General features: G+C 48.4%; 1 protein-coding gene across 1 annotated transcript; it reads right to left on the bottom strand.

Annotated features, from left to right (window-relative positions):
• Positions 1–8,366: 8,366 nt before the first annotated feature.
• Positions 8,367–10,258, bottom strand: LOC123124379 (protein JINGUBANG). Its single transcript, XM_044545001.1, has one exon. It carries the CDS (start codon positions 10,055–10,057, stop codon positions 8,705–8,707), a length of 1,353 nt encoding a protein of 450 aa, XP_044400936.1. The 5' UTR covers positions 10,058–10,258; the 3' UTR covers positions 8,367–8,704.
• Positions 10,259–18,946: the final 8,688 nt, after the last annotated feature.

The following is an 18,946-nucleotide window of genomic DNA, read 5'->3' as shown; positions in this document are numbered from 1 at the left end:
TAGAAACTAGTGGTTTTACTAACCATCAACAATTGATGCTCCTTCTTGATTTCTACTTCCGCGGTGTCAAACATCGCGAGTTGCTCAAGGATCATCATCTATCCTTGATATTTATAGTTCATCACGAAGCTCTTAATAGCTTGGTGGCAGTGATTATGGAGAACCATCACTATCTCATCTGGAAGATTAACTCCCACTCGATTCAAGTGATTGTAGTACTCAGACAATCTGAGCACATGCTCAACGATTGAGCTTTTCTCCCTTAGTTTGCAGGCTTAAGAAACTTGTCAGAGGTCTCATACCTCTTGACGTGGGCACTAGTCTGAAATCCCAATTTCAGTCTTCGGAACATCTCATATGTTCTGCGACGTTTCAAAACCGTCTTTGGTGCCACAATTCTAAACCGTTAGCATTACGCACTGAACTATCACGTAGTTATCAAAACGTGTATGTCAGATGTTCCGCAACATCTACAGACGACGCTGAGGTTCAGCACACCGAGCGGTGCATTAAGGACATAAGCCTTCTGTGCAGCAATGAGGACAATCCTCAGTTTACGGACCCAGTCCGCATAATTGCTACTACCAACTTTCAACTAAATTTTCTCTAGGAACATATCTTAAACAGTAGAACTAAAGCGCATGACATAATTTGCAAAGACCTTTTGACTATGTTCATGATAATGAAGTTCATCTGATTATTAATGAACTCCCACTCAGATAGACATCCCTCTAGTCATCTAAGTGATACATGATCCGAGTCAAACTAGGCCGTGTCCGATCATCACGTGAGACGGACTAGTCATCATCGGTGAACATCTCCATGTTGATCGTATCTACTATACGACTCATGTTCGACCTTTCGGTCTCTTGTGTTCCGAGGCCATGTCTGTACATGCTAGGCTCGTCAAGTCAACCTAAGTGTTTCGCATGTGTTCCGAGGCCATGTCTGTACATGCTAGGCTCGTCAACACCCGTTGTATTCGAACGTTAGAATCTATCACACCCGATCATCACGTGGTGCTTCGAAACAACGAACCTTCGCAACGGTGCACAGTTAGGGGGAACACGTCTCTTGAAATTTTAGTGAGGGATCATCTTACTTACTACCGTCGTTCTAAGCAAATAAGATGCATAACATGATAAACATCACATGCAATCAAATAGTGACATGATATGGCCAATATCATTTTGCTCCTTTGATCTCCATCTTCGGGGCACCATGATCATCTTTGTCACCGGCATGACACCATGATCTCCATCATCATGATCTCCATCATTGTGTCTTCATGAAGTTGTCACGCCAACGATTACTTCTACTTCTATGGCTAACGCGCTTAGCAATAAAGTAAAGTAATTTACATGGCGTTATTCAATGACACGCAGGTCATACAAAAAATAAAGACAACTCCTATGGCTCCTGCCGGTTGTCATACTCATCGACATGCAAGTCGTGATTCCTATTACAAGAATATGATCAATCTCATACATCACATATATCATTCATCACATCTTCTGGCCATATCACATCACATAGCACATGCTGCAAAAACAAGTTAGACGTCCTCTAATTGTTGTTGCAAGTTTTTACGTGGCTTGTATAGGTTTCTAGCAAGAACGTTTCTTACCTACGTAAAACCACAACGTGATATGCCAATTTCTATTTACCCTTCATAAGGACCCTTTTCATCGAATCCGTTCCGACTAAAGTGGGAGAGACAGACACCCGCTAGCCACCTTATGCAACTAGTGCATGTCAGTCGGTGGAACCTGTCTCACGTAAGCGTACGTGTAAGGTCGGTCCGGGCCGCTTCATCCCACAATGCCGCCGAAACAAGATAAGACTAGTAGCGGCAAGAAGAATTGGCAAAATCGACGCCCACAACTACTTTGTGTTCTACTCGTGCATAGAAACTACGCATAGACCTAGCTCATGATGCCACTGTTGGGGAACGTAGTAGAAATTCAAAATTTTCTACGCATCACCAAGATCAATCTATGAAGTTTACTAGCAACGAGAGGGAAGGAGTGCATCTACATACCCTTGTAGATCGCGAGCGGAAGCGTTCAAGAGAACGGGGTTGATGGAGTCGTACTCGTCGTGATCCAAATCACCGATGATCCTAGCGCCGAACGGACGGCACCTCCGCGTTCAACACACGTACGGAGCAGCGACGTCTCCTCCTTCTTGATCCAGCAAGGGGGGAGGAGAGGTTGATGGAGATCCAGCAGCACGACGGCGTGGTGGTGGAAGTAGCGGGATTCCAACAGGGCTTCGCCAAGCGCTGCGGGAGGAGGGAGGTGTGTCACGGGAGGGAGAGGGAGGCGCCAGGGCTTAGGTATTGCTGCCCTCCCTTCCCCCCACTATATATAGGGCCAAGGGAGAGGGGGGCGCAGCCTTGGCCCTTCCTCCAAGGAAGGGTGCGGCCAGGGAGGAGTCCTTCCCCCCCAAGGCACCTCGGAGGTGCCTTCCCCCTTTAGGACTCTCCCTTTTCCTTATCTCTTGGCGCATGGGCCTCTTGGGGCTGGTGCCCTTGGCCCATATAGGCCAAGGCGCACCCCCTACAGCCCATGTGGCCCCCCGGGGCTGGTGGACCCCCTTGGTGGACCCCCGGACCCCTTTCGGCACTCCCGGTACAATACCGATAAAGTGCGAAACTTTTCCGGCGACCAAAATAAGACTTCCCATATATAAATCTTTACCTCCGGACCATTCCGGAACTCCTCGTGACGTCCGGGATCTCATCCGGGACTCCGAACAACTTTCGGGTTACCGCATACTAATATCTCTATAACCCTAGCGTCACCGAACCTTAAGTGTGTAGACCCTACGGGTTCGGGAGACATGCAGACATGACCGAGACGACTCTCCGGTCAATAACCAACAGCGGGATCTGGATACCCATGTTGGCTCCCACATGCTCCTCGATGATCTCATCGGATGAACCACGATGTCGAGGATTCAATCAATCCCGTACCCAATTCCCTTTGTCAATCGGTATGGTACTTGCCCGAGATTCGATCGTCGGTATCCCGATACCTTGTTCAATCTCGTTACCGGCAAGTCTCTTTACTCGTTCCGTAACTCACATCATCCCGTGATCAACTCCTTGGTCACATTGTGCACATTATGATGATGTCCTACCGAGTGGGCCCAGAGATACCTCTCCGTTTACACGGAGTGACAAATCCCAGTCTCGATTCGTGCCAACCCAACAGACACTTTCGGAGATACCTGTAGTGCACCTTTATAGCCACCCAGTTACGTTGTGACGTTTGGTACACCCAAAGCATTCCTACGGTATCCGGGAGTTGCACAATCTCATGGTCTAAGGAACTGATACTTGACATTAGAAAAGCTCTGAGCAAACGAACTACACGATCTTGTGCTAGGCTTAGGATTGGGTCTCGTCCATCACATCATTCTCCTAATGATGTGATCCCGTTATCAACGACATCCAATGTCCATGGTCAGGAAACCGTAACCATCTATTGATCAACGAGCTAGTCAACTAGAGGCTTACTAGGGACATGGTGTTGTCTATGTATCCACACATGTATCTGAGTTTCCTATCAATACAATTCTAGCATGGATAATAAACGATTATCATGAACAAGGAAATATAATAATAACCTATTTATTATTGCCTCTAGGGCATATTTCCAACAGCCGCATCACGGTGGCGCGCCTGATGGCACGGTAGACTCCTTCAACTGGAGCTCATCCACGATGGAGGCCTCCCCAGCATCCCTGCAGAAAGGCCTCGGTTCCCTTGTAACCCTCACTGCTTGGGCAATCTGGAAGCATCGGATTGCTTGCATCTTCGACAACGAGCAACCCTCGGCCTCGCTCCTGGTTAGGTCTATCAAAGAGGAGGCACGCCGATGGGTGATGGTGGGTACCTGTGGACTAGCTAGCATCATTCCCTCAACTTAGGGGTTGTTCGGTAATCCTCCCACTCCGTGAAATCAGAGAATCTGTGGAGCACCTCCTTCCCCACTCCGTGGTTTTGAACTGCCGCTCCTCCAGCTCCGGGAACGGAGTTGTGGAGGGGAGGGAATTCGAACAGGCCCTTAGTCTTTGTACCCTTGGTCTGAACAACCCTTTTCTTCTGCTCATCGGCACCCGCTACTATGCCCTAGCGTGCACGTAGTCGTGGACTGCCAAACTCATGTATTCGAGTGTCTCTCTATCAATGAAATAATATGCCACAAGGCATATTCACGAAAAAAGGGAGGAGATCCGACATGCAGAAAATGTGGAAGGGCAGCAACCTACAGGTGCTGCGTTGCATTACCCAGTTGTACGTATGTATGGCATTGAAAAAAATAGTGCGCTATAGCGTCACTAACACGCTATAGCGTATTAAAAATTGCCTCGCTAAATATATCGGTGTACAACGTCTCGCTAATAGCACGCTATAGCACGCTAATAGCATATTTTGAGGTCGCCGCTATTTTGCTGTAGCACGCTATTTTTTCATTGTATGGTCGCCCACCGTGTTGCTTGTATAGCCACGCTACTGGTAGCTCCAAGGAGCCTTCTTTCCACGGGCGTATTACCCTGCACAAAGTCCCTTCTTGGCTGCTAATCACGCCTCTCCAAGCCGTAACTGCCAAGCTCTAGTGCCGGGATGGACCTTTTTTTCATGGTAACATGTGTCTCATTCATATCATAAAGAACAAAATACAAATCACGTAAGAATCGACATGACAAAACTAAAAAGATAGCAGAACATCTCTGAGCTTGACACCAACTCCCGTCACCTGCCTCCGGCACCACCACAGCAGCCACGGAAAAAAAGAATGACGGATCGCCTCCTCACCCGAGTTCGACGCGGCTCCATCGCTGATATACAGCTTTGCGGACCTTCAAGGTGGCTCACCAAAAGTAAAGCCATTGCCGTTGAACGAATCAGACCGGGGCAACACCCCGGACACGCCATCGAACTCCAGATCTGGCACCCCACCACGACTAAGACGCCGAAGGAGAAAACCATATCTGCCATCCACGAACCACGAACCCAGCACACGTTCCGTCTTTCAGATATCGTCGATGCAGACCACAATCTGCATCCGCTCCTCGACTACCTTCCAAACTGCACGCCGACGCTGGAGCAAACGCCATCGCAACGGCGGAACCCGAGGACACAGGTCTACCACGAGGATGCCGCCACCGTCACGCCATCCTTAATTGAACAGGCTAGTTTTCAAATCCATCCCCAATCACAGGACTTATGTCCTCGTCAGGAAAGAATCCGAAGAATTTTTATTCAACGCTGTCATCGCCGCCGCCGAAGCGAAGGCGATGAACAACCTAAAAACCTAGACTACACGGGAATAAAAACGATTCATGCGCGTGAATCCGGCGACCCCCCTTACAACCGACGACCAAGGTCGCTGACGGAGGGGAGCCACCGGAGGACGGCACTGAAAGATGGCCTCTCCTGGCGGCGGCTAGGGTTCCAGCCGCCAGGGAGCAGGGAGGAGAGAAAAACGAGATAAGGGGCCGGGACGGACTTGGTACCTACAACAGCCTAGCTGCTGGCTCCATGTATGTATGCAGGCCATTGCTGCCTACATGCTTCATAGAATTAAAAAAACGGAGGGTCACAATATTTATATACAATGTATACATCCGGTACATCAGTACGTGTATATTAGCTCAATCTGTATACATACACACTGTTGTTCATGACCGGTTGATTGGTTAAACTCGTGGGAATCCCAGCTCTGAATTCCTGAATCGTCGCCATCCATCGGCGCCATTTTCTCTCGGGCATATAGAACCCTCACGTGCTTTTCCGTTTTTCAAGTCCATTTATTCCACGCGAGAACCAGCAGCCTCGCGCGCATCTCTGTCACCTATGCTAGGCAGCTGCGTTGCTGCCGATAAGATCTTCATTGGCGTAGCACCGAGAAAATATGTCAACAAAATCCCTATTAGGTGACTAGATCAATCTTTGCAGTTGTCAAATAAAAGATGCCACGTAACTGTGTTCAGCATGAGCTAATACTAGTACTTGTCCTTGATCATATCATGTTATTCAGTCGATACTTAGATTTGTTTTTTGTTTTTGCGGGTGATACTTAGATTTGTTTGGCACCACAACAATCGTAGTTACTAAGAGAATGACTAATAGTGTAGCCTGGCTATATGTCATCTATACTTGACATCTATAGTTACTCACAATTATAATTTGTATTTTTTCTCTCTACCTTTTCTCTTTTTCCGTCTTCACATCTATTGTATTTGCCTTGAAGGTAATGTATATGCAAGGCTTTTCCTTAAGAGCCGACTCCGTTTATTGTTTCATCTCTTTCTCCTTCACATAGACAAGGAAAAAATGTAAGCGGACTATAAATCTGCCATTATACTTGCTCTAATGCGCCATCTTAGCGCATGTCAATATATACTACCAGTACAAATATTAGGCTTTGTGCATCACTTGATGCAGAGACTGGGGGTTATCCTTATTTTCAAAAAGAAGTACTAATAGGTTAGGATCGTCATGTGGCATGCTTGTTCCTGGCTCCTGACAATTAACATAGGTGGTGATCGAGCGGTACACTACTAATCCTCGACCCCATATGCTACTTCTAGTGAACTAGTATTATTTAACTTTGTCTTAGAATAATGAACTATTATTTAACTAGGTCTGGATACGTACGTCTTGATGGTGAAGTGTCCAAGGCCCTGTCTTTCAGTTGGCATATCAGCAGTGATATGGTCTATCTGAAATTGCAGAAATGAAATTTGCTTTGAACGTAAGAGGATTCTAGATCCTTCTGTGATTCTGCATAGATCATGTGTTTTGCTTAACTCTTTGTCTATATTGCAGAAAAATCAGAAAAGACAAAGGGAACTGACATGAGGGGTAAAGCTGCTCGAACAAGTTCCAAGTGAAGTTTTCAACGCAGCTAGAGGTTGGTGCCCCGGAGTTCTTAAGATTACAGGTGGCTGAAGAACAGGAAGATTCTGTAGGGATCCTATCTTGATGCCATCCGAGCTGCTGCCAAAAAATGAGGATCTGCATCTTGTTGTTTTTTTAGAGCGATTTTATCTTTGGTCTAGTCGTGTTTCTCATTTTCTTTTGGTGTGGCTGGAGAGGGGTTGCGTCCTCACTCTCCAAAGGCTTTCCGTAGTTTTTGCTAGAATGATTTATGTGATAAGTAGGTTTACTTTGGCTGTATCAAAGAGTGGGGCATTCCGGAGGATGAGCTTCACGGAGCTCGTCTTCTGAAAAAAAAATTCATATTTTTAAAGTTTCATAAAATTCTGAAAAACATTCTACACGTTCATACGGATGTATTTTTACAACTGTTACAGTCCGACGATGAAATACATTATGTTGAGAGGTAGCACACAAAAAAGACAAATCCGTGCATTTTATAATAGTGAATGGTGTGTATATTGTTCACCATTTTCAGAATCATGGTTTTTGCTTTTTACTATAGCTGTCTTTTATAATTTATATCAACTTCAAAATTTATAAACATGTATTATACATCCATATTGTGAAAAAAAATCGAATTTTTGAAACTTCAAAACGTAATTTTTGTAAAGAAGCTCCACGTACCTTGTCTTCCATTTAGCATTTTCGTGTATTGAAACTACAACTAATGGAAATCGGGGGAAACCCGTTTTGCTAAAAGAAAAGAAAATGCTCAATCGAAGGAACGGCCTAGATAGTATAGACGACAATTCCGCAAAGAAAAACAATAGTAAACGACAAGCTCAGACGGTATAAAAGAAAAGGTAGAATTTGGCAAGAATGTGTAAGGCTGCGCGGATCACTTAGCCGGTGCACGCCAGCCGCACGCGCCTCCTCCGGCCGGCCTGCGTTGCCTCGCACGTACGGTACTCATTTAGATCGGCCCCCTCTTCCACCACGACGGAGGCACCAACGATAGCAGCATCTGCTTTGTCAGTTTCGGCGTCACACGCTCATCTACTGGTGGCGGCACTTCGTTGCATGTCACGGCTGACAAATGAACACGACCTTCCTTTTTACGATCCAGGCCACGAAAAGTACGTGCACCCGGCCGGCTAACTACTATGACAGATATCTTCCTTGATGCTTTCCAGGAAGCAACCGGGAATTAATTCGTTCGTCTGAATCGAAGGCGTCGCTGTCTTTACATTTGAAAGTTATATTTACAGGCACCGTTTTCTACGGCGGTGGTAGGCCTGCCGTCCGCGGCAAAGAAATGATCCAAAGCGAACCCACATCTTCCTTCTTTAATTTTCCCTTCCCGCACAAGCAAAGCCTTTATAAACGGACCTAATTTGAACAGCTTGTCTTGCAATTCAAACACGAAACGAACCGCACGAAAAACGCCGTTCACATCTCCAAAAGTCCCAACTAGAAAGAACCAATTCGTTTGCTTAATCGAGAGTGTACAAATCGACCTCTCAGTCTCACCGACCCCTCGGCCCCACCGGCCGGTCGGACCACCGACCAAATCACCACCACACAGTACTCATCCGTCAACATCCCAGCCGTCCATTTCAGGGGACACCAAAATGGACAAACAAACAAATAAACAAATAACAAATCAGCATACGCAACACCGTATACGTACCAACATACGGTGTATGCATGATTCTACGATGCACGTACGCGTATCTACAGCCTAGGCTCTCGCGCGGCCACACGGTTTACACGTGCGTGCTCTACATTGCACGCGCAACAACCGGCGCTTCAGCTCCGCTCCGGCGCCCGGTACGGCGTCCACGCGCCCAGCGGCGACGGCGTGCCCTTCCACGCGTGCGCCGGCGTCCGCGTCGTCATCGCGCCCGGCGCGTCGGACACGCGCCACACCTTCACCGACCCGTCCAGGCTGCCGCTGTACACCACCCACCGCCGGTGGCCGTCCGCGTCGACGGACTCCTCCTCGTCCATGGCCACGCACTTGACCGGCCCCGTGTGCCCGCTCAGAACGGCGAGGCGGGAGTGGTCGGCGCCCTCGCCGCGCCGCCACACGTAGATGGTCCGGTCGGCCGAGCCGCTCACGACGACGCGCCCGGCCACCGCGAGGGACAGCACGGCCATCTTATGCCCGCGGAGCGCCCCGCCGTTCCTCGGCGCGCTCTCCCGGTCGGCTCCGCGCCGCCACTGCCAGTGCGTCACGGCCCCGTCCGACGAGGCCACGTACACCACGCGCGCCTCCGCCGCAACGGCGATGGCGGTCACCGCGCTCTCGCCCTTGCGCAGCACCCGCTCCATGACGTGCCTCGTGGCGCCGCCCTTCCCGTCCTCCCGCCGCCACACCTTGACCGTGCCGTCCGCGGAACCGGTGAACGCCAGCGCGTCGAACCCAGCAGCGGCCACCGTGTTGACGGCGTCGTCGTGGGCGCGCACCGACTCGAGGCACCGCGAGTCGGACACGCGCCACACCTTGAAGGTCCTGTCCCACGACCCGGAGTAGAGCAGCCCGGCGTCGGCGTCCAGGCTGAGGCACGAGACAGCGTCGAAGTGCCGCAGCCACACAGAACTATGCCGGCGCCGCGTCTCGATGTAGTGCGACGGCCTGACGGAGCTCCTGAGAAAGTCCCCGAGCTTCGGGAGCGAGCCGACGCGCTTGTGCACGGCGGGGTCCTCCGCGGACGCGCGCCACACGCGGATCTTGCCGTCCTGGTGGCCGGTGTATATCCTCCCGTCCCCGGCGACGACGATGGCCTTGACGAGCCCGCTGCCGCACTGGAACCCGGCGAACTCGCGCCGGTCCCTCCACACCCGGACGTTCTTGGAGTCCGTGCCGGTGTAGAGCAGGTCCCCGGCGGCGGCGAGAGAGTACACGTGCCCGTCCTCCTTGACGAACGAGCCAAGGAGCCCCGTCTCGTCCGCCGCGCCGGCCGTCAGCGCCGCCCCGGCGCCGAGCCCCGGGAGGTTGACCCACGGCGACGCGACGTACGGCGACGGGGACGCCGTGGCCGACGTGCTCGCGCTCCCGCTGGTCGTGGGCGAAGGCAGCGGGGAGCACACGTCGTCGCTGGCCGCCGCCACCGCCGGGTCCGGCCGCAGGAGCTGCAGCAACTTCTTGTGGTTCCTCATGGCACAACGAAGAATCGTACACCACACACAAACGCAACACCAGCCGCCGACCGTTCAACCAAGTATCGAGTCTCTGCGACCTTGGAGCGATCGAACCGGCTGCCAAAATTACCCGGTGAGAAACCGAGGAGGGAAGGGAGAAGGAACCGAGGTGGGATGTCGAGAGTGACGCTTTGGCGGTTCGGCGAAGAAGAAAGATTTTCAGCTGGGATGGCGCTGGTGCGCGGGGTATATATAGCGGCAGGCGAGCCGGCGGGGTGGCGGTCGCGCCAGGTGGACGGCCGAGGTTGCTTGGGCCTTTGCGGGGAGCACGTGGTCCGATGGGCCGGGCGGGACACGCGGCGGGCTGCGGAGGGGGTGCGGTACAATGATTTGCATAGCGGCGCAGGTTGGGTGAGTGGTGCAGTGTTGGTGTTGATGGTGGTGTGGTGTCCCCGCGAATCGCACTGAGCCACACGATCGATCGTACGGCGGGAAATGTCAACTTGGCGTCAGGATTTGAATGCAGTTCTCGTGTAAAAAGTTGGGATGCCACGCTATTATTAAGCTTAGACTGCTGCATAGTGTGTGGATACGTTGAGTACTCAAGCAAAAGTCAAACCCAAATCGCTAGGAGTAGACGGAAAAAGATCGACGATTTGGCAGCGAAATCTCCAGGTTGCAAGGAAATCGTATCGGTAGCAACGCAGCTGCCGCTGCCGCCGAGCTAGGTGACAAGTACGCCGCGCTCATTTGACTTGACCTGCAACCACAGCCACACGACAGGCCGGGTCTAATATACTAATCTCAGACGCTAATTATAGACGCAGTACTTTGCCCTTTGACAAAGTCTCGGATCACACGTGAAAGCTATACTACGTTAAATGAACTTGGTCCATGTTGATTCGGCTGCTTTGGGGCGTGTTAACTCGATCCTTCCCAGCCGGTGTGGTGTGGAATCGACCTGACGTGTCGACCTGGACGACAGAGACGCTAGGTTAGCAGCTGGTGCGTGCGTTGATGAGTTATTACCAGGTTGAAAAACAGAAAACATGTGACGGTCTATCCGTGAGAAAAAATGGCGCGGAAGGATCGCGACAATGTGGTGAAAGTCACGCGCGACCAAGTGACCATCACCGGTTGATTTTGGATTAGGGTACGTACGTGTACGTACTCGTGATGTCACCTACGAGTGTAATTACTAGTACAAAGCGGGAATCCAATGAGATCAATGAAGCATGATTTGTGTACATCATATGAAAACTCATGCATGCATGTCACCCGAGTTAGTTTGACAGCTTCTAGAAGCTTTTCTTCTTCTTTGAGAAGCTTTATCATGCACATGCACCCGTACGTACGTGCAACAAGGGTCCACGTGAATGCATGCAATACATAGCTAGTGCCGCACTGCCGCCACAAAGCAGCACGCGCGGTGGGTGGCCATACCTACGTAGTGTTGGTTGATGCAACCCGACCAGGCGGCTGCTCCGTCCCGGCACTTTTCTGCTCCAAATATCTCCTTTCCGAGCTTTGTGATCTATGAACCGCTGGCCCGGCGCCACGTGCCCCGGCAGCAGCACACCGAACCTCCATCGCCATGTGCCATGTGCCACGCCCAGCAAAAGTAGATTCGCTCGCTCGCTCGCTCGCCATGGCCATCAGCCCACCATCATCTCAGATCAGACGGACCGCGCACACTGTTGCTGCACGCAAAGCGAATGTAGCCCGCCTAGGCCCGCCACTGGGCGCGCACTGGATGGATGGATACGCGACTCCGCCGATGCGAAACGACGACGGGTCGATCGATCGACCCACCACACAACCAACAGATCCCAACCAACAGGAGATCGCGCGCGCCGCTCGGAGAGGCGACACGTCGCCGGGGGACCGGCCGCGGGCGCCGCGGCGACAGCGACCGCGCCTGACGTGACGGGCCGGCGAACCACGAGCGCGCGCGCCCATCCGTCGGTGTCTCACCAGTTTTCGGCTTCAAGGTCTCGGGCGCGGGGCTTTTTCTTCCGGCTCGTCGACCGATCCGGCGAACCCCGGCCGTGCCGTGCGGCCGCGGTCAGTCGGCCGATGGGTTGGACGGTTATACAAACTTCCACCGGCGGCATGCGCGCCGTGTCGAGCCAAGGGTACTTCTTTCACCTTGGAGGCGAGGCTATCTACCCGGATCGCATGTTTCGAGCGGACGACAACGGTCGATCGAGTGGATAACGACCGGGACAACGTCGATCGCATATCTTTCCTTTCCCAGGCCTGGCTAGCTTTGCTGCTACAACCGGAGTACAACACGACGTTGTTTTTTCTTTTTTCTTTTTTGCATGGCTACAACACAACGTACCGAAATATGCGAGGATCAACTTCGTCCATGTGTGTAGAAACTCAAAGCGCATCTCAAATCAATATATCAGTGAGAGACTTAGTAGACACGCCCGGTCAGATGCTTGGCTGAAACCGAAGTATGGTTACGTGAAATTAAATGTTGACATGGGATTTGATAGTGACACACTCACAACAACATTTGGAGCAGTTATCTGGGATCATAGGGGAAAATTTATAGCGGCTGCTAATGAAAAGATAGGCCTTTGCTTTGACTCGTTCACAGCAGAAGCAATTGCAGTGAGGTTTGGTTTGAATATTGCTAATACCGTCGGATGCAGTAAGATTGAAGTGAATTCGGATAGCATGGAGGTGGGGAATGCGTTGAGCCAAGGGTGTTCTCCTTCAGTCGCTTCATCAATTATAGATTGTTGTTATTTCATGTCATTAGATTTTTCCCATGCCACTTATGATCATTGTAATAGAGAGCGTAATCGAGTAGCTCATGAACTGGCAAAGTTATCTAGGTTTTCTCCTCCGAGTGTTTGTATGGATAATGCTCCTGATGAGGTTATCCCTTTACTTGTAAACGATGCACTAGTAGAAAACAGGGCTTTCGTTCGGGCCTGGCCAGCCCATTAGTCCCGGTTCCGCACGAACCGGGACCCATGGGGTGTATTAGTCCCGGTTCGTGAGCCCAGGGGGCCGGCCGGGCCACGTGGGCCACTGGTCCCGGTTCGTCTGGACCTTTTGGTCCCGGTTCAAGGCACGAACCGGGACCAATGCGCCTCGCCCCTGGTCCATGACCATTAGTCCCGGTTTGTGCCACAAACCGGGACTAAAGTGTTTGTACACGAATGAAAAATAGCTCAAAATAATTTTAGGGTCTTATAGCTCAAAATAATTAGTACATGCATGAAAAATAACAAATGAAGTCAGAAAGGATTGAAAAATGATGATGTGGCTTTGAATGGTGCATTTTGAACACACAAAAAGTCAGGAGTTCAAATAAGTTTTAAAAAATGAAATCCCTTTGTAACAGACGAGTTTCCGGATGAAATCCTGATACTTTGAAAGAGATTGTCCGTTTTGTACACGAAGTGCATCCAGTTTTTGCCGTAACCCTCTCAACTTTCTTGCACATGCTATGTCGATGAAATGATGATACCATGCCAACTTTCAACCTTTTCAGAGTTCATTTGAAATGCTTTTCAATTTTAGGGTCTTATAGCTCAAAATAATTAGTAAATGCATGAAAAATAACAAATGAAGTCAGAAAGGATTGAAAAATGATGATGTGGCTTTGAATGGTGCATTTTGAACACACAAAAAGTCAGGAGTTCAAATAAGTTTTAAAAAATGAAATCCCTTTGTAACAGACGAGTTTCCGTATGAAATCCTGATACTTTGAAAGAGATTGTCCGTTTTGTATACGAAGTGCATCCAGTTTTTGCCGTAACCCTCTCAACTTTCTTGCACATGCTATGTGGATGAAATGATTATACCATGCAAACTTTCAACCTTTTCAGAGTTCATTTGAAATGCTTTTCAATTTTAGGGTCTTATAGCTCAAAATAATTAGTAAATGCATGAAAAATAACAAATGAAGTCAGAAATGATTGAAAAATGATGATGTGGCTTTAAATGGTGCATTTTGAACACACAAAAAGTCAGGAGTTCAAGTAAGTTTTAAAAAATGAAATCCCTTTGTAACAGACGAGTTTCCGTATGAAATCCTGATACTTTGAAAGAGATTGTCCGTTTTGTACACGAAGTTCATATAGTTTTTGCCGTAACCCTCTCAACTTTCTTGAACATGCTATGTGGATGAAATGATGATACCATGCAAACTTTCAACCTTTTCAGAGTTCATTTGATATGCTTTTATAAACTAAAAAGCTTTTATAAACCTCTAGTATTTTCGTAAAGAATTAAAATTTAAACTATTCAAATTTGGAAACTAATGGAGTAACAGAAAGTTTATAATTATTCTGAGCTAAAAGCAAAAAAGAATAAAAAATAAAGCAAAAATCAAAAGAAAATAAATAATTCAAAAACAAAAAAATACCGAAAAAAATAAAAAAAATGCCGCCTAATGGGCCACACGTCCTGCATACGACTAGAAACCCATCTGCACATGGGCCAGGATGCAGGCCCGCAGGCCCAATAGGCCCAACATGGCAGTGACAAGGGTAATGCCTGCATATTAGAGAGGAGCTCAGCACCTGAGCTGCAACGCAGCTTATAAACAGGTGCTGAGCTCTCTCAGCTAGCGAGGTGGGACTAAACTTCCCACCGCACCGCGCCAACACATTAGTCCCGGTTGGTGGCTCCAACCGGAACCAATGCTCCCCTTTGGTCCCGGTTGGTGGCACCAACCGGAACCAATGCCCACCCTTTAGTCCCGGTTGGTGCCACCAACCGGGACCAAAGCCCTCTGCTTCCCGCCCTTTGGGCTGGTGAAAAGAGGCCTTTGGTCCCGGTTGGTGCCACCAACCGGGACTAAAGGTGGCATTCGTCCCGGTTTGTGCGTTGAACCGGGACCAAAGCCTTTGCTATATAAGCCAGCACTTAGGAAATTTTCAGATTTCCATCGCCAGTTTGCCCCCGCCCGATGACGCCGCGAGCTCGATCTATGCCGTCAGGCTGCCCCGCCGCCGTCGCCCGTGCCCCCGAGCCCACGCCATCGCCCGTCGCCGTCGTCCTCCGCCCCCCGCCGCCGTCGCCGTCGGCCTCCGCCGCGCGCCCCTGAGCCGTCGCCCGTACGTCACCGTCGCCCTCCGCCCCCAGCCCGCCGCGGGCGCCGTCGCCCTCCGCCGCCCACGCCGTCGCCCTCCGCCGCCCACGCCGTCGCCCTCCGTCGCCCGATGTGAGCCGCCGCCACGCCACGGCTCTGTTTATTTTTTTCATATAATTTGTATTTTTTTTTCATTGCATTTTTTCATATATATAATGTATATATATATATATGTATGTGGTAGCTATATGATGAATGGATGTGGCTATGTATGTATGAATATAATGTTCATACAATTTTTTTGTTTATATACGTTTTTTTCATATATGTATTAATTTTTTATTGAGATTAATTATTAGTACTTATCGATTTTAGGTTAGTGCTTAGTAGTTGAATTAGTTGATTTAATAAAACTATTTTATTAAATTTTACTATATATAGAAGTAGTTTATTTTTAATAAGAACTACTTTATTTTATATATTTATAGTAAGTGCTTAGTTGAACTAGTTGATTAATTAATAGAACTATTTTATTAAATTTTACTATATATAGAAGTAGTTTATTTTTAGTAAGAACTACTTTATTTTATTTATTTATAGTAAGTGCTTAGTAGTTGAACTAGTTGATTAATTAATAAAACTACTTTATTTTATTTATAGTAAGTGCTTAATTAGTAGTTGAACTAGTTGATTTAACAAAACTAGTTTATTTTACTATAGAAGTAGTTTATTTTTAGCAAGGAAATTAATAGAACTAGTTTGTTTTTTTAGTTAAAGCAATTATTCCCGCATCGACGTCGACGATGCCTATCCCGCATCCTCGTCGTCGACTCGGCGGAGGAGGCCGGCTTGATCAGAGGGGCCATGTCCGGGACTGGGCTCCGCCGGGCTGGTTTTGGGAGGTGCTACCTTCCGGTGGGCGTAGGTTGGTGAGGAACCAGCCCGTCGTTGACCCGATCCTTGTTTGGTGGCGCTCGCGTGGGCCAGTGACGGTGCCGAGGCTTCCGGACACCGCGGAGGTGGTACGTCACCATGTCAGCGAGGAGGACCAGCACGTCCGTCGCTACATGGTTGCGTTGGAGGGCAGGTTCGACAATACCTGGCAGGTCCTTCAGGGATCTCACTGGAGCTATGATCCTGTGATGGTTCCGTCCCTTTGGGTGTCCACCGCCCGCGCCGATACCCGTCGGGCGCTACTGTTCTAGCTGTACTAGCGATGCTATATGTATGATAGTACTCGAGGTGTATTAGTGATAATATCCGACGATGTACGGACGCATGGAGATGATGTAGTTTTGCTTATAATTGAATGCATCCTAATTTGAATACTACTTTATTTTGTGATTTGATTTTGCTTATTGAATGCTCAAAGTGGAAAACTACTCCTACTTTGAATGCTAAAATTGGAGAGCACTATGATTAGTTGATAGCTTATAGGGTTTTTGTTTTTGCAGAAATCTAGGAGCCCCCGGCCCCTCCATCATCCCCGCCGTCGTCCCCGTCACCGCCCCCTCCGACATCGAGGTGAGACCAGCCAAATCCTCTTTTAGAAAGATAATTAAACGATATTTCGGGTTGACTGTAAGTCTGTCGAGTCTCCACCATATATGAGAGGACGAAGAATCCCGACTGTTGTCGTGGGGGTAGCTTCTCCTTCGTTCCCGTGTGCTAGACAATTTGGTGTAATGCACTCGAGAACGAAAGGAGGAGCTACCATCACCGACGGTCGCAAATGTCAGAGAGGAATCAGTGAGGGAGAGTTCCACCATATATATATGAGAGGACGAAGAATCACGACTATTGTCGTGGGTTCGCTTCTCCTTTGTTCCCGTGTGCTAGACATTTTGGTGTAATGCACACGGGGACAAATGGAGGAGCGACCATCACCAACGGTCGAATGTATACACCACGTGAGCTGAGAGTTTTCAAGAAAAGACTCGACAAACTGATAGTCAACCCGTGATGAATAATAATGATCTAACTTAGGTTTTTTAGTACATATATTTAATTGTAGATGTTTAATATTTGAATTATGAACATAGGAAATGTCGTACTCGGACGACGAAAGTCTCTCGGGGGAGTGCGACTGGTGCCACGACGACCGAGGTCAGTGCGACAGGCCTCACCTGGACGAAGATCGGCGCTTCAGTATTAAGCTGGAGGAGACCTTCGATGTTGAAACGGTACGCAACGACGACAAGTGTTATTTTTTCGTAATTAAGCACGACTTCAACTATTTCAACGTGTACTTTTCATCTTTTACAATTCTGCTAGCTTATCCCATGCCATGCAAGACGCTACGTCTTGGAGAGGATGGGTTTTGAAGACCATGAAAGTATGGAAACAAAGAAAATTCACCTAAGGACCCATCATGATATAGATTTTGAAGTAAATCTGTATAATTCTGAGAGCGTAACCCATTTTGGTTGCAAAAATTGGGAAGCATTTTGCAAGATGTATGGTTTTGATGAGGGTATGCTTGTCACCATGGATCTTGGTGATCCTGACATCGAGCAAGACAATATGGACATTTGGGTCCTTGTTGATACGCCTCCAATTCTACCGCTATGTGAGTTTTTCAAACATACTTATTAGCTAATTTATATTGTTCATTTCAAAATAGTTGACAGCTTATTTTCATTGACAGCTTATTTTGATTGTTCAAACAATGTGCGGAACATGGTAGACAGAACCTACTACACCGATGGCTCTGAGTTAACTTATAAGGAGAAAACTCATCTGGTCGGATTTTGTACGGATCTTGAGAATTACAATATCTATTGTAAACCTCCTCCGCGTTATGGTCAATACGTGCCACTAGTGCACGTGTTGAACTACGGTAACTACTATGGAGATACCTTGGTAAGATTTCTTACTATTACGATATCCGTGCATATTTTGCATAGTTCTAAAACTAGTACATCATTGCTAACTATGAAGTTATTACTATGTTTTTCAACAGATAATCCCAGAGGATTGTGTGCCTCATTTGATGTATCAGAATGGTAGGCTTGATGTTTTGAATATACAACCAGGTCATCCTACGAATCTCAACTGTCCATACCGGATTTCTAAAAGAAGTGGAGACATGCAAATCAAAGAATGGAAAAAATGTATGGACAGTCGCAAGGAGGTTCTTGGAAGCAAAAGGAAGCGAAGCGCAAGAATTGGAGACAGGATGATCTCCATTCTCCATAATGGAGAGTCAGGGTCTATATTGTTTTATGCTATTTTACCTTAAAGAGGGTATTTCGGTCCTACCTAATACTGATGATCATGTGCTAAGAACAATTAAGTAGGGTTGGTTCGATGACTGTGAGGATGATGATCGTATGACTTGTTATTAATAACGAGTAGAAGTTGTATGATGATGATTAGTAGGACTTGTTATTATATATGATGATGCATGATGCGCGCATGAAGAGTTATTATATATCAGCGGGTGAAATGAACATGGATTGGATTGAAGTGAAGGCAACATGCATGTGGTGCGTGTCGAAAGTAGTACAATCCAAACTTGATCAAGTTAGGATTAGTATTACTTTCGACATGCACCACATGTTGCCTTCCCTTCAATCTAAGCCATGTTTAGGCATAGCAGTACGTAGCGTTGGTAAACCAAGCACGGAGATATAAGAGAGAGGACACTTCTCTCTAATAGCTACCTAATAACAACCTAAATTAACCCCCAAAACCCCTAAATCAGCCCCTTCAAAAAAATACAAAAACCTCAGCTCCAGCCAGATGCTGACGCGTGGATGCCTATTGGTCCCGGTTGGTGTCACCAACCGGGACCAAAGGCCCTCCGTCCTGGGCTGGCCGCAGCGGCCACGTGGAGGACCTTCTGT

This window comes from Triticum aestivum, chromosome 5D, assembly GCF_018294505.1.
Source record: "Triticum aestivum cultivar Chinese Spring chromosome 5D, IWGSC CS RefSeq v2.1, whole genome shotgun sequence".
Classification (NCBI taxonomy): domain Eukaryota; kingdom Viridiplantae; phylum Streptophyta; class Magnoliopsida; order Poales; family Poaceae; genus Triticum; species Triticum aestivum.
Note: the sequence above shows the minus strand (reverse complement) of the source record. Positions and strands in the feature narration are given on the sequence as shown.